Source organism: Haliotis asinina, chromosome 15 (genome assembly GCF_037392515.1).
Source record: "Haliotis asinina isolate JCU_RB_2024 chromosome 15, JCU_Hal_asi_v2, whole genome shotgun sequence".
NCBI lineage: Eukaryota > Metazoa > Mollusca > Gastropoda > Lepetellida > Haliotidae > Haliotis > Haliotis asinina.
Genome location: NC_090294.1, coordinates 51313072 through 51329825, shown reverse-complemented (window position 1 = coordinate 51329825; position 16754 = coordinate 51313072). Strand labels below are relative to the sequence as shown.

At 41.2% G+C, this 16754-nt stretch overlaps 2 protein-coding genes across 5 annotated transcripts; one reads left to right on the top strand and one right to left on the bottom strand.

The window, feature by feature from the left end:
* The first annotated feature begins 981 nt into the window (after positions 1–981).
* LOC137266306 (uncharacterized) lies at positions 982–5025 on the top strand. 4 transcript variants are annotated; one of them, XM_067801789.1, is made up of 3 exons: positions 982–1110; positions 2306–2541; positions 3079–5006. In XM_067801789.1, exons 2-3 carry the CDS (start codon positions 2316–2318, stop codon positions 3801–3803), a joined length of 951 nt encoding a protein of 316 aa, XP_067657890.1. In that variant the 5' UTR covers positions 982–1110; positions 2306–2315; the 3' UTR covers positions 3804–5006. The 4 variants fall into 4 exon arrangements, with proteins under 4 accessions (XP_067657890.1, XP_067657889.1, XP_067657891.1 ...); XM_067801788.1 differs by lacking the exon at positions 982–1110 and adding an exon at positions 1794–1875 and having other exon boundaries at positions 3079–5025; XM_067801790.1 differs by lacking the exon at positions 982–1110 and adding an exon at positions 1834–1971 and having other exon boundaries at positions 3079–4634.
* A 954-nt stretch (positions 5026–5979) lies between these two features.
* Positions 5980–15734, bottom strand: LOC137266305 (ankyrin repeat and SOCS box protein 8-like). Its single transcript, XM_067801787.1, has 5 exons — positions 15607–15734; positions 13323–13565; positions 11536–11650; positions 10864–10990; positions 5980–10044 (listed from the first exon to the last, which is right to left on the bottom strand). Exons 2-5 carry the CDS (start codon positions 13551–13553, stop codon positions 9564–9566), a joined length of 954 nt encoding a protein of 317 aa, XP_067657888.1. The 5' UTR covers positions 13554–13565; positions 15607–15734; the 3' UTR covers positions 5980–9563.
* Between the last annotated feature and the right edge of the window lie 1020 nt (positions 15735–16754).

Genomic DNA, 16754 nt, shown 5'->3' with positions numbered 1-16754 from the left:
AATTATACAAATCGGGTTATGAATGTCTACACATAACGTAAATCACTAATGATGATTCAAAATTTCTGAATAATTGTCATATCATATAATGGCTATCAGTATATTATAAATTTTAAAATAATCGTGTTATCCTGGCATAAATTACACATGAAAATAATAACCTCCATGTTTGTTTGTAGTCTACCGTCAACGATATAAGCTACGTCACGATGGCGTCACTACGTCACGAAATAACGAAATCAAGGTGAAAATCCGGGATAGAATTCGCCTTCATCCACCGTTGCTTGTAAGGGGCGACCGATGCGATATCGTGGTCAGGATCACTGACTTGATTGGTTTTATATCGATGCTCACGATGTTGATCACTGGATTGTCTAGTACAGACACTATTAGCAGAATGTCCTCATATACCTAGAACATTGCAGAGCATCTTTAAGCAAACAAACACGGTGTTTAAAGGTAACGTAGATTTAGGTTAACACTAAGCTTGATCAACAAACTAGTTAGGGATATATGAGGTAACATTTGAAACACCTTTATACATGAACTGTCGAATTGCTCGACCGTAAAATCTCCCGTCGAGGAGGACATGGTCAAAAGATTGTTATATTCCGCTGCTTTTTAGCATTTCAAAGTTTCGTGCAATATCATTTAAATCTGTTCCTGATTTGGTTGTATTTCATACAATCTTAGATACGTTGCAACCACATGTTGGCTGACTGCAGGAAGAAATGAGATCGGCTTTATACGAGATCGTGGTCCGTTTACATGGGGCTTCGTGGCTCGCTGCATGGTGAAGCTCCATGTTCGTGAAACAGCTTGTCACAAGCTGTTTCTGGTGAATACAGTAAAATTATCGTACAGTTTCTGACTTCAGGTCCATCCCTGGCAGTCTTAATTGTCGAATACATTAACTGAAACAAGTTTTATCAGGTTTACGGTAGTCTGTTTCCGCACTCGTGTTTACATGTCTATAGCCACAGCCAATGTTGGGTGGGTGGGGTCACTAGTGGATGGCTGTGTCTACTCGACAGAAGAAAGTCACCTTTATATATCTACAAGTTGACACGAGAACGCTCTCGAGGTCATTTCAAGGGCGAAGTGAGACATGTGAGTGGGGTAAATATCAAATCTCTGAAAATGCAGGGTCTCGTCAACATGACATGCACCGACTACACAAAGTAATCACCGACACTATACATAGCTAACGGCCTCTCAAGGTGGATGCAGATTCTCGGCTCTGAAACGTTCGTAACAATTATACCTGGATCATGCAATATGCAATATTTGCGTGCAATGTGCGTGGTGACGCGCGACATTTGCTGTAATGTTGGTGCATGACGTCGTTCCCTGTCATAGCAATGTCGGTGTTGTAGAATAATAAGCTACGGGGTGGCTCGGTGTGAGTGATTGAGATACATCTCGCCTATCGCAAAAGCACTGGATGTATCTGTAATGCGCAATATAAAATAGTATTTGTAACACTGTCATAACCTATAACTTTATAATCACTGGGAATGGTCAAAACATTTGCATAAAATGTATAAACATTTAATCAAGTTAACATCTTTGTGCACAAAAACACCCATTGTGAATATGACAACTGACGTTGACAGTAACAATGTTAAATCATTACTTGAACACTGATTGTTCACGACTATCATGATATATCTATAATATGAAATACCGGGTATGTATCGCGATACAGGGGTTCAACGCCAAACAACACTAAACTGACCAATCCTAGATCTAGTACTTGACAGACGATAAGTAGTTCATGAAAACGTGTGGTCGAGGGGAGTTAACTCTGGATCAACACGGAAGTAGCAGAACGTTTACGAGCGAGTCAGCTGATCGTGGAAGGTTCTCAGTGAGGTCAGATTTCCTGTGGGACACGCTTTCTTCCTGTTGACACTGACTGCTTTCCTGAATCTGTAAAACTCATACGCAAGATGGGCCTCAAGTGCATTTGTACTGAAATTACTGAACTAAGCGAGCAAATATTACGGCCATTTTAAGAGAAGTTAACTCATGTTAACATGTCGGCTATATGGTGTTATCAATCCCCAGCGGTTACATGGTAGAAATTGTCTTCCTCAAAACCCTTCATTGAAATTATATCGTATCTGTCAAGTGTATTTTCAGATTGTCTTCATGGACAAAAAACACAAACTACTTGTACAATCACAAAAAGTATTTGGGCAACTGTATGCAACACATGTGGAAATATAAACAAATGTTTTGCCAAACATCTTGAATTTTGTAAATGATAAACTAAAAATAACCAATCTTTTGACCATTGCAGAGAGACTTGAATGAAACTAAGACCTGCTGTGTCCACCATGCTGCGCCGCGTGTTTGCCATCTCAGACCTCCATGTTGACCACAGAGAGAACATGGACATTGTTCAGCAGTGGTCTCCCCTGGACTACGAGAATGATGCCCTCATAGTAGCAGGCGACGTTACAGACTCCCTGCCTCTCCTGCAACAGACACTCCAACATCTGCAGCAGGTATTCTACAGGGTGTACTACGTGCCAGGTGAGGACTCAGGTGGATTCCAGTGCAACTTACAGCAATTATATACGGTTAACTCTGAAAAACATGGTTTGGCAAAAGTCTTGTGTATTTTATTTGAAACTGGTTCATTTTACATTATTTTAAACTCACTCACATGCCCACCCAGTCACATATAACCAGCTCAAACCCTCCATCCCACCACTGTTTAACCCACTGACTCACTCACCTCCTTTCTCTCCCTGTTTCCCTCTAACCATCCACTCACCCACCCACTCATTCACTCATTCACCCTAAACCTTCCTTCTCTTCCTGCTTCCCTGTCAGGTCTCTGCCCACCTACTCACTCATCTACCCACCCATTTACCCACTCACTCACTCACCCACAAACCTAGGCACTTACTCACTCAAAAGTTTCCTTCTCTCCCTACTTCCCTGTCAGCTCCCTACCCACCCACTCACTCTCTCACTCATTCACTGACTCATCCAAAACCCTCCCTGCTACTCTCTCTCCTCTCTGTCCACCCTCCCACCCACTTTCTTACTTACTCACTGTTTCAGGTAACCATGAACTGTGGGTACGGAAGCCCGAACTGGAGAAAGATTCAATCAGTAAATTTCACCAAATAATGACATTGTGTAACGAGATAGGTGTTGGGACAAAGCCAGAGTCACTGTGCATTTCTCACATGGCTGCAGTGTGGATCGTGCCACTCTTCTCCTGGTACTCCACTCCGGAGGACGACCCAGAAGACTCGCTATACATGGCCCCCAAGAACCCAGTCAGTGAAGACAAGTCTCACCTCCTGTGGATGGACAACCATATGTGCATCTGGCCAAGTTCCAAGGAAACACGGTCCAAATATTTTGCCGATCTGAATTCCCAGACCTGTTCAAAGCAGTATTCAGACCCTGTGATCTCATTCAGCCATTTCCTCCCAAGAGCAGATCTCATCAAACCTTCTGATAAGGAATTGGCAGACATTGAAACCGACCGGAAAAGGCTTGGCCTTGAAAGTGCCATTGAAGCCCACAAGAAAGGTCGTATAACTCCACGATCCTTCAACTTCACCCGCTATGCTGGATGTAGGGTGTTAGAAGCACAGATTCGGCAGATAGGTTCATCCGTCCATGTTTTTGGCCACCAGCACAGGAACAAGGACCGTACCGTGGACGGAGTCCGATATGTGTCTCACTGTCTAGGATACAAAAGAGAGAGGATTGCTGGACTTGTCTCTGGCATTGATGACTGTGCCCCGAAACAGATCTGGCCCAGCACTGTTTAGTGTTTAGATTTAGATTGTAGAGACTTTGTGATGCTAGTCTTTCTGACTAACCCAGCGAGTTGATTGTCTTGATCCGTGTCCAAAATAATTTCCAGATTTTGCTAGCCAGTCAGGCTAGCTATGTCTGAAAGTTCCTAGCCCACAAGAAATTCTGTGGTCTGAAGTTGCACATGGGTTTCATCATTACACTGCTATATAATGAACATTTTTATCAGACCATAATCTTGCATGATTTAGAAGTGTTATAACTCAATAAGTCGGAGTGAGTGTTTTACAAAATGACCCATGAAAAATGACTAGCAAGTCAGGCTAGTGGCTGGGATGATTTGCAGGCAAGATTGAATTTTTACTAGATGCAGGCTAGTGGCTGGGATGATTTGCAGGCAAGATTGAATTTTTACTAGATGCAGGCTAGTGGACCAGTGACTATGTTGATCATTAGAGTAGTTATTTGTTAACCTCAACTGCCAGACAGTCAGACACAGACATAGACATTTGCATGCACACTCACACACAGGCATACCCAGTTAATTTATGTATGTATGTATATATATATATTAGCATTACAAACTGTAACTTGCATTGTTTTAAGTATTTATTGAATGTCATAGATGTTGATGCTGTGATAATAATCATATTTGAACTTGACCTCACAGGCAGATGTACAATCAGACATTTTGTGTCCAGGTTGTGACAGTTGACTTCTTCCGGAAGTTAAAAACACAAGATCTTCATATTACTACAGTTAATTAGTTCTTTATCTCCTTTGAGTGGAATACTATTTTATTTCACCTTTGTCTTTCTTTCAATAAAACAATGTCAAAGAAACAATTTAGACTGCACCCAGTCACTTTATGTACATTGTATCGTCAGTGATGTCTTGTGGTATTCCCAGTTTCGTGACTGGTTGCTCTGCAGGTGAATGTTTTTGAAGCAGTTTTTCATATAGTCACTGTTGTCTGGCAATAATTGTCATGACAATCCAGCATCTCACCTGGCTCAGTCAACAAATAGTGAAATGTGACTTTTATTTGTGACCATAACATTTTTTTACTGCCATCTTAAAAAAATAGTTTTCACTTTGCCTTGTCCCAGTTATCCATTTGTCCGCTGTAAGGAGTGTGTGTAAGAACAAGTGTGACGGAATCTACAACTCATTAACAAGTGCTAACCTTTCCAAGCTGTATTTCTGTGAGATAAAAATAGAAATGTGTTCCTCCCTCATCACCTTTTTTTCTATAAAAAACTAGAACAAGTCCTACCACTTGTTAGGATTAGAATCTACACCGAAACATCGCATCCATTGCAAGAAAGAAGTTGTATATCCATGAAAGTCTTCCTCCTCATCATATCTAAAATGCCACTTAACGAAGAAAGTCCAAACACCATCAGCACTTTTGAAAAAATGTGCCCGAGAAATCTTTTTTATTTTTTTATGCAGCCTTAGTAGCCCCCTGACAAGTAAAACGCCATTATTTGACTGCCTGAAGTGAAAACTGACTTGTCCTGGATGTCTGGCCATGAGATTTATGTATAGTACTGTTGGCCATTTGTAATCTTTGGAACAGTGCTATCTGAAAAGTAGAGACATGTAGCTTGTAAGCCCTAGGGAAGCCATTACAGGAGTGGACTTCAGGTAGCTATCAGAATGACAGGTTTGTGTCAGCTTCTTCAATTGTGCAGAATCTTGTCAACAGATGACTGAAAACATGGGGCGTGGGGTGTCAACATGAAATAGATCTCCTCCTTCAACGCTTTTGCCTTACTTGCATGTAGGTACAACAAAGATTGTTTGTATATTTACCTTTGACTGAGCTTAGCAAAAGGTGAAGTAAGGGGAAATGGGGTTTAATGGCGAACTTAAGAATATTTCGCCCATATGAGAATGTGCATGTGCATGTGGCTGCCTGTACTAGCCCAGACTTGGGCTGGTTTTATAGTGCGAGCTCACTAAGATACCACGCCGCAGCAACCATGAATATGCCACTCAGATAATGCAGACAAGCCGACCAATCCTAGTACCAAATACTGCCTAACGCCAGGCAGACATTTATGAGTCCAAAAACAATCTTGAAGCACTGTACAATGTGTTTCAATTTGGGCTGTCCTTTCACTGGTATCCAACTCAATACACACCATATTGCCAAATTGTAAACATAAAAGACAACGATTCAAACCAATTTCTCAATTGTTTTATTTTGTCAATGTATGCGGAACTTGTGTTACAAACAATACAAGTTAAACTGAAGGAGCAGACGTGTTGGCCATATTCAGGTACAATAAATCTACAGCTGAACATAATGCCACAAAAACCCGCAGCTAGAGTTTGACGTTAACATCGTCGTGAACCATACAAACTTTCCATGGCCAGTTATGGCAGCTAGTTCCAGGGCTGAGGGGGATGACCTTTTCACACACTGCTGCATGCAGTTGCCAATACCCCTCTCCAGTAAATAAATTGCAACATGCCACATAAAGCTCTCTGATGCAGCAGGTGTCAATGGCTGCCAACTACTTTCACGAAAACCCTCGAGACACACCACAATATCTGCCATCGTTCCTGCTACCCTTGTCCACAGATCATCATACTGTGATGTGATGGTCATGCTGACAGCATCAACAAGGTCCTCCCTATCCCACTGGCCGTGGAGGACTAGTGGCTATGTCTACCCCTGTAGATACATGAACTCCAGCACAACATGTCTTAAGTCTGTTGAGACAATATGGAAGAAATCAAACTGAATTTGGCGACTAGATTAAAGCTTGGCTTGGTGGGTTGTAAGTTAAGGAGCGTATACCATAGTAAGGTACATCTTCATGTAGAGATGCTTTTTGGCTTGAACATAATTATTATAACTTTCCTTCACAGACTTAAGCATTATTTGAAGAGCAGGTCTCAGTAAGAGAGAGAGCAAGAGAGGAAAGCCTACAAATATCTAAGACTTAATTTATAACACATCTGATCAATGTAGCTTATACAAATTAACAGACTCTCTCCTACAACCATGACCACCTAAGGTTAAAGAAATATATGTGATGGAATTGGTATCTGGAAAATAATAATAATAATAAAATAACCTCCCAAAATTCAAATGAATAAGCATTGTTTTGGGTGCATACTGATTTGTTGGACTAAAATCCCTTAGAATTATATTTTACTGAAAAATAACACCCCATAAGACCCGACTGACCGATGTGAGCAGTACCGAAACACTGTGATTGATCTACAAACATATCTGATGTGAACATATGAAATAAACACATTCCTAACAGAAATATTGACCCATGTACGGAGTGCCACTCAATGAGTAACATAAACAATGTATAACATAGACAGACCGGCTGTAATTTCATGTCCTTCAGTGTAAGATCAACGACATAGCAGACCCAGTCAAGAAAACAAAGATCATTCCTCCATTTCACAGAATTATCTTACTCAAAAACATCTTGGATGCATCTGCTATGACCTCTGACCTCCTGCACCACCAGTGGAACAACACTGGAGGCAATATATCATAGGGTATAATTTATAACTGCAAAATTCACTTCAAAGCACAACTTGTAGACATAATATTTACATAACTTTGTAGGAGATATGGCAAGGAGGAGATTATCATAGTTGAGAGGTTTGTCCTTGGAACAGGTTCATTAGCATGAGGTGGGATGTTTCATGTGTCAAAATGATACAGTACTCCATGAATCATACCTAAATGTTGAACCAGTTATTGACAACATACATCTCCAACACTGTTCACTGACTGAAAGCCAGTTTGTTTCCATGCAATACACAGTGAACATTGTCGGTGATGTTTCAGTGAAACAGAAACTGAATTATTTGGTTGAGTGGAGTATTGAAGTCAGATTAACACAGACCCCTAGTGAAACATCCTACCTCTACAAAATGAAAAACTGTAAACATATCTCTGAGTAGTGAATATTACTTGCTATAACAGCTGAAAAACAATCTCCACATTGCCATCTTTTCACAATATATCATTGCCAGCAATTAGTAAAACAGTAACATCAACAAACAATGCAAACACATTGGTTGTACAAGTAACATACTCTACCAGGAAGAGGTTGTACAAGTAACTCTCTATTTTAGGAGGAGTTTGTACAAGTAACATACTCTACCAGGAAGAGGTTGTACAAGTAACATACTCTACCAGGAAGAGGTTGTACAAGTAACTCTCTATTTTAGGAGGAGTTTGTACAAGTAACACTATCAGGCAGTGGTTGTACAAGTAACATACTCTATCAGGAAGATCAAATTGAAGACGATACTCTGTCTCAAGATAATAGTTACCTGAAATTTTCAGACCATTCTGATGCAAATCTCAAACAAGGAAATAACCAACATACAGGAGAAATATTCACCTTATACAATAAAATATTTATACATGAAGTTCAATGACATTCATGTCAACAGTAGCACTATAGACACAAAACAACTGGAATACACTCCGTAACTGATATCAACAATGGTCATCTCTTCTCATCATTGTAATCAGCAGTTTAGACAATACCCAACAGCAGGAACACAATGCTATCCAACAGCCACCCCTCTCACCTGTGTGTTTGCAACCTTCTCACGTAGCATTTTAACACAAAATCTGTTATTTTCCATGATGAAGCTAAAATAAAAGACCGACTATTCACTTGTAAATTACTGATATTTAAGGAGTAACATTAATTCTTTTCCCTCAAAATCCACATATGAAAAATTGAACTGCATCACAATTAATTGACAGCCATCTGCAAAAATCAGCAAAAACAAAACAATATGACACTAAGACTAAAGGCTGTGGAATACACTGAGTCATCTCCAACACAAAATGCAACACCACGACAGAGGAGCTGGGCTAATGCATCATACTGCATCAGTCACTCCCCCACCCCTACAACTGCTGTAGGCGATAGGAATCACCATACAATGCGCACTGATTCAAAATCGCTGAACCTGAGACAGTTGCTTGACTAGCAAGCACATTTACCTGTGTACTAACTGTGGTATATGTAAACTGGCGTAACCAAGAACTTCTCAAGTTTGTGGGAGAGCACCCATGACAGGTTTCTACAAACACAGCTACCGTCAGTGCAAGTTCGAGATGGAGATGTCTCAACATTCAGGCCTAATGAAACTTGTGAAGTCAAGTTCAAAATGGCCATACCAAGCTGTGATTGCAGAATATTATGTTCATTGTGCTGTCAGGGATTTAATATTCAACATGACCTCTGTTCCATACAATAATGTATGTGTTGTATGCTTTTACAGATCACTGATTAATATCAGAGTTATTTGTTAGGTCATATGAAACAGAGGTCTTAAAAAAATATTCTGTATCCTTGGCAACATGCTAAATGACTAAAAAGGACAGCTACCCGACCCCTTTGGATAACTGTCCTTTATATAACTTGTCAAACATACATGCCAGGACCATTCATTATCTACAGCATCAATTTGATAGAAGTCAAACTAAACAAAATTATTTGATTTGGTCAATAAAGAAGAGGAAAGATCCTGACCCTTGGATCCGTCCCTTCTCAGTCGATGATTTGAAACAACAAATTCAATAATACTTTTGTTTCTAATGCCATAACTTTGCGTAACTAATATGAGTGGATGAAAGGTCATAGAAGGTGAAGGAACTCCTGACCCCTTGGACTTCCTTCCCTTCTAAAAACCTGCAACAGTCACATATCCCCCAAGGGAGGGACTGCACCTGTTGACATGTGCAATCACAGCTTGCATCTGCAGAGTCAAGGTTTGGGCAGATGGAACATCTTCCTTGACAGGTATGTCTGCAGTTTGGGAGGAACTGGCAACCTTGGAATGACCTTGACCATATTCTCTTGGTAGCAGACCTGCTGCTGAATGGTCTTGCGACACAGGTTGACCAGCGTGTGGGGCGAATTCATATTGGACTTGTACCAGCTGCGGAAGTTGTCGTCGTCGGACAGCATCTCGGCAGGAATCCCCGGGCCCTTCCACTTCAGCCAGTCGACCAGGTTGAGCATGTCGCAGCCTGCTGCGTACAGCACCTTGATGCATGGCACCTGGTACTTCAGATCCTCGAAGTACAGCCCCGTGCTGAGTGAACTGACGCACACATACAGTGGAGTGCGGCCCTTCAGATCCATGGAATTGATGTCGCTGTTGGCGTTCAGCAGGATTCGGATCATGTCCTTCAGCTTCCAGTGGGCCGCCACGTGGATGGGAATCTTCCCTGACTTGTCAGCCCTGAGAACATGCCACACGGATCAATAGCACCCGCTAAATAGTACAGCTAGATATAACAGATGATAGCACATCAAGACAGCAAGGATAGTCGGGTCACATGACAGCAGCCTAAAATAACAGAGTCAAGAGAATCCTAATACAACAACTCATGGGACCTGATCAGTGTTTCCTATACCTCAGCACTGGTGACCTATTTATCTCTCAATCCTCACTCAGAATCTAGCCTAGGAAAGGCCAAACTGAATCCAGTTTCAAACATCTATTAAGGAGAACCTAAGCATGTGTAGGATACCATCAAACCTAGAAACGTTATTTGCCAAGTCAGCAATCATACCATTGACTGTACAACACCGACTAGAGTGAGTGAGTGAGTTTAGTTTTACGCTGCACTCAGCAGTATTCCAGCTATATGGCGGCGATCTGTAAATGATCGGGTAAGACCAGACAATCCAGTGATCAACAGCATGAGCACTGATTTGTGCAACTGGGAACTGGTGACATGTCAACCAAGTCAGGTAGCCTGACCATCTGATCCCGTTAGTCGCCTCTTACAACAAGCATAGTCGTCTTTCATGGCAAGCGTGGGTTGCTGGGGGTCTATCCTACGGACCTTTATGGGTACAATGCCAACTAGATGACTGGACCACCTAATTCCCCTCCTAAGAAACACTGTCACCAAAGAAACATGACCCAATCAGACAGACGTCTACGTCTATGGATGTGAACTAGCTATAGTTATGAGATTTTCTGGATATTTGGGAGCATTGACAAAAATAGAAGTTAATTTCAAACCAAAAGCTGAGCTTCAAACAAACTTACAAGTTAACAGATGCCCCTGCGGCAAGCAGCCGTTCCACAGTAGCATAGCTGGAGTGTACGATGGCGTTCTGGACACAGATATACAGCGGAGTTTGGCTCTCCAGATCCGCCTTGTTGATATCAGCACCTGACAAGACAAACATGTTTAAGTAAGACTTCCTTGAATACTGGCTTGCGTTCTTCTGACACAAAAGTTTACATAAGAGAGCATATAGGTTCAGTAACATGTAGTAACATTACACAGACTGTGTTCCAGTTTGCTCAGCCGCAATGTGTACCTTGTGAAGATTAGACTGTGTGATACCTCACTGTGCCTAGCAGGCTGCATGAACTGAATACTCCCCAAGGAGATGAGTTTTAAAAGAATGCCAAGAAAAAAGACACCCCTTGATCAAGGGAAGACTCCACCACCTTGAGCATGTACTAGTTGTGTGGATATGTGCTCTATACAAATATCCTATCATGTCATTTAATGCTAACCTGAATAGCCTTTCAGCTACATCACAGCTTTAGATGCAGTCAGCCCTTCACAATTAGGAAACTGGTGAGATCATAGGTGTCTTTGTGACAAAGGGACACAACTCTTCACAGTCAATTTCAGCATCTTGTCTAACTGGGACAGGCACACATAAAATCACAAAACTACTACTTCAAACACCAGCAACATCTCACCAGCTTGCACAAGAATATCCACTAAGACCGGTCGGCCATGGAAAGCAGCCTTGTAGAGCGGGGTGCAGTTTCTTTTGTCCGTTCTGTTAATTCCAGCACCAGCCTTCAGCAACATCTGAAAAGCAAAGATGTTACCAATGTTCCACCATTACATATCTCCAGGCAATATCTTAATAATGTCCCTCTGCTCTGAAACTTTGAATTATGACTTTGAATTAAGATTGATATGACTTTGTCTTGCCATCACTGAATATGATCATAAAATATGACAGCATTAACAATTTTCAACACGTAGTGTCAACACCTGGTTTTGAACCCCTAACCCTTTGCTTACTCGCTTGACGGTTTTGTCCACTATGCTACAAAGGATCGTTGTGTAGAATGAGATCGTTTCTCGGTATGAACCATGTGTTTCTTGCAAAATGGGTAGTGTAAAGCATGTGCACTGCGCATGAAAGGTGAGGCATTGGTTGCCTGTCTTATCCCAGTTGATTTTATTAGTGAACACCAAACAGTGAAATTATATCTAAAGTATATATCCTTGGTTTGTTTATAAGTTGGATAAGACCTAAGGGCATAAATGAAAAGTAAGCTTCCCATGGGAAATGACCAAACACCGAAGACCTGTGGACGTTTCACAAGGGAAGTGTGCTTACTTTTCAATAATGCCTACGCGTCATGTTGTATAAACCTGAAGTGTGCTTCTAAATATTATTAGGTCATATTTTGTTTTCTCAGAATAACCGCATTTAAGGGTTTTTTTGGTCGGGACAGGATTTACTTTTCATTAGCATGACCTCTTCACAGGTTTTACTTTCTACAATCATTCTTTCCTAACTCTATATGAACATCAACATTCCAATGATATATCAGTGTTTGAAATCAAATGAAAAATATCTCTTTAGATTGTGCACAAAGTGCAAATGTTTTCCTTAGAAAGATTGGAGCTGCAACTCTCAGATTGTAGGCAGACGCTCTACCACACTTCCACCAGGCCAAAAAAGACAGTAGGGTTGAATTATCCTTTTATAGTTACTGTCATTAAATTCATTTTGATTGTGGTGAAGTTATTGTTATGTAGCTTCATCAAATGATCATCTACATTACAATTATCCATCACTGACGGTACATATGTAAAAGAAAACCCTTCACCACTGGTTTTGGTAGACAATGTAAAAACATCAGGGTTGGAAAATCCCTCAGGACTCTGACCCTCGGGATTTCCTTCCTCCTCCTCCTCCGGTCTACCAAATTAGAATTGTCTACCAAAATCTCAGAGGCGTGTTTTCTCCAATACATATCCTACACATACAAGATACATTTTCCCAAGTTCACTGGGAACGGGACTGTATGGCCCACAGGGAACAAGAATAGGGTATTGCCCCCTTACCCCCCACCTCCCCAGCACCACCACACACACACATTGTCAAATTAGGGGCATATGTCACCTGTACTGCCTTCAAAGCCTCACTGGGCACAAAGTTAGGGTACTGATTGAATATTGTACCCCTACAGCCAAAGACTGAAACAAGTATAGGGTACATGGGGTTTGTTCAGCATTAGAATCAGCATGAAGAACAAGCACATGGTATTGGATTTCCATTGGTATAGTCAATAACGGCACTACAGGGGACAAGCTTTGGGTAATGGGGTCCACTGTGCCTCTGAATCTTCAGGAACAAACACTAGGTATTGCATTTATAACATGATGGTCATCTGTGTCATGTGGGGAGACAAGGTTTGGATACTGGGATCCTGAACTGCCTTAGGAAAATGAGTTCACCCACCACACTGATGTCCACATGGTTCAGGGATACTGCAGCCAGGAGGGGCGTGGTACTGTCCTTGACGCTGGGGACAGTTGGGTTATTCCAGGGGTAGTTGATGTCAGCGCCTTGAGCAATGAGGCTGCTGACACTCTTGCGATCATTGCCCATGACGGCCAGATGGAGGTCCCTCTCCCTCTGCGGCATTCCCTGCGTCACCACATCAGCCTTAGTCGACTTCGAGTTGCCCATTGTTGATCAAAACTGCAACATTAGCAATAATTCAGTGAACCCATTACAGATTCATAACCTTAAGCTTTGTTACCATAATATGTAGTTAACTCATAACAATGACAAAATATTTGCAAAGTGAGTGAGTGACTTTAGTTTTATGCCGCTTTTAGCAATATACAAGCAATATCATGGCAGGGAACACCAGAAACTGGCTTCACACACTGAACCGATGTTGGAAATGGGAGTCCAGGTCTTCAGCATGAACAGTGAACACTCTAACCACTAGGCTACCCCACCACCCTTTTTTGCAAAGTACCTTGTAAATTAAAGGTATCACTATTCAATCAAAGTTCAGCACATTTAAACTTCAAAATACTTGATCCTACTACCCATGTACATGTCGTATCATTTCTCGTATAAAACCATCTTAAATTGGAATTGATTTTCAAACCAAATATTTTGACCTGACCTGGTCTGACAATCATAGCTTGTTGGCAGTGAAAATATAACCATTAATTTGAGAATCCTTGCCAGTTAACATTTTAAACTCAGAATTTTACTCAACCTGGAGTAAAAGGTGTTTAACAAATGGCCACAGTTTCAAATCGCTATTATTGGTTTGTATTACAAGGGGGTAAGCACAGCGAAACAAATGGATGACCAGTACGTGATGAGCATTAACTCCAACCCAACTTGTCACTGGCATTTCAGTTAATGTGTGTACTGACTTTCACAATCACAATGACCTATGTCATGGGCGCCAGGAAAAAGACAATGGTATCTGGAAAGTTATTTTATTCATACTGCTTAAAAAAATCGAGTCAGCACCAGAAATCAGGGACGTTTTAGGCCTAACACAAAACGTTGATTCTGTAATCTTGACCCTGACCCTGCCATACCCTGTAACACTGCTGTGTGTGGTGTGTATCACACCATATATCAAATACAATCAGCTGCATCGTTGAATGATATCCAAAAGCAAATTTGGAAAGACACATTAAAGGAAGCAAAAACAGAAAAGAAAAAGAAGGGGTCATTATTTCTTTGTGTGAAATGAAACAGGTTAGGCAGCTGACTTTGTGTCGATGCAATTGGCATTGAGAGTGTGGGTTCAAATCCTGGATGGGACTCAATCCAACAAAAGTACTAGTATCTTTCCTTTGCTAAGAAAGTGTAGTCCCAAATACAACATATGTTACAAATGTAATATGCCCTAATAATTGTTCACTGTAGCTGTGGGCAAAATAGTCTCTAAATCTTGCAAACCAGCAGAGCTAGCTATGCCTGAATGTTACAAGACCACAGAATATTTGACTTGTCTGAAATTTGAAGACACAAGTTTCATCATTAAGCTGCTGAAGTGATAATTTTTATCAGGTAATAGTCTTGAACGATCTAAACGAGTATTATAAGTTAATAAGTCGGAGTGAGTGGTATATGTACTAAATGATATATGCACCAGCCAGTCGGGTGTGACTGGATATTTACTGGCCCAGTTTGATTTATGCTAGCCATAGGCTAGCAGGCCAGTAGCTATTTTGGACTGTTGCAAGCAGAAGTAGTGCCATAATCTTTCACAATAACATATTAGTTTTGGAACTTCCCACATAGCATTCATAGCTGGGGCAATGTTGCAACATGTGAACTGCCCTGTAAACCCCCCACCCCATCCCCAATTAACAAACAAATGACCATTTATATACTGTACAGCAGGGGTACGGCAGTATGCAAAATCTTTATCTATGGTAGAAAATCGGGAAATATAATTCCAAATTTGGTCAAGGCCTCCCTGGTAATGTCACAGAGAAAAACAGACGTCTATCACAGTGTAGAAAATGTTGCAGTAGGAACTCGGTTGGTTAAGAGAGTTTAGTGTAATAAAACAGATACTATGCGTCAATGAGCTTCGCGACCGAAGTAACATATGTCATCAGTCAGAGACAGTCATGGATCGGATCCGTCAACTGGTGTCAAAACGAGTCGACAGTGCAGGTGCCTGTTACAACTGTCATTGAGAATTTATTGCTATTTTCTGAAATGAAATCATTCAATATTGACGACGTCTACCTACTGTAACTTAGAGACCTAACTGCCGTTGTCAGTCCATGCTTCTTCTTGTGCCTTATCAGTCAAATCGTGTATTTTTTCTGGCATCGAATTTGCTTTCCTTTTCCTCCATCTTGTTATTCCCCGGATGTTGGGGAGAAATTAGTGTATGGGTTAGCTACGGGAGAATTCCTTTCGCTCCAATATGAATAGTGTATATATACCAACAATATCATATGTCAAATATACAAAATAAATGTTTATCACTTCCGTTAACTGTTATCAATCGATGTGGAGAGCATATAAGTCGTTGCAAAAACGACAGCCCCCTTCATATGCACAGATAGATTTGGTAAAGCTCTCTTCAAGCGAGTTGTCACAAGTTACAACACTCGCTGAGGGTCGTTTAGAACATGACACACCTTTTGGAATATAAATGGTAAAAAAACGATCCTTTCATATACTCAAAAATTGATTCTACTCCATGCTGTTCAAAGTATTGACAAAAACGAAGCGTCCTATGTACTGTAACGCCCAGAGGACCATGGGCCACAGCACTTTGACACCACCGAGAGAGAGAGTGAGAGATTGAGAGAGAATGGTTTTAGCAGTTATTACCAGTGTTCCAACAATATTACGCATCTGGGTGACACAGGAAATTGGCTTCTCACATTGTGCCCATATGGGAAATCCAACCCAGACCTTCAGCGCACCGAAAGGAAGAAAATTATAAAAGCAATCCAACAGAAGATTCGCAAATATACGGCCCAGTCATCTTAAGTTCACTTATGACTGAAGTATGGCGCGACTGTTATGAATTATATGAAGCAAGACAATCCCAAAAAGCCATTGTCTAAAAACAAGACCTATGTAACACTTTCGGGCAATCTCTTTGTCCTGGACCCGTGAAGGTCCCGGGGTAGAATAGGCCTTCAGCAACCCATGCTTGCCATAAAAGGTGACTATGCTTGTCGTAAGAGGCGACTAACGGGATCGGGTGGTCAGACTAGCTGACTTGGTTGACACATGTCATCGGTTCCCCATTGCGCAGATCGATGCTCATGTTGTTGATCACTGGATTGTCTGGTCCAGACTCGATTATTTACAGACCGTCGCCATATGGAATATTGCTAAGTGCGACGTAAAACTAAACTCACTCACTCACTCTTTGTC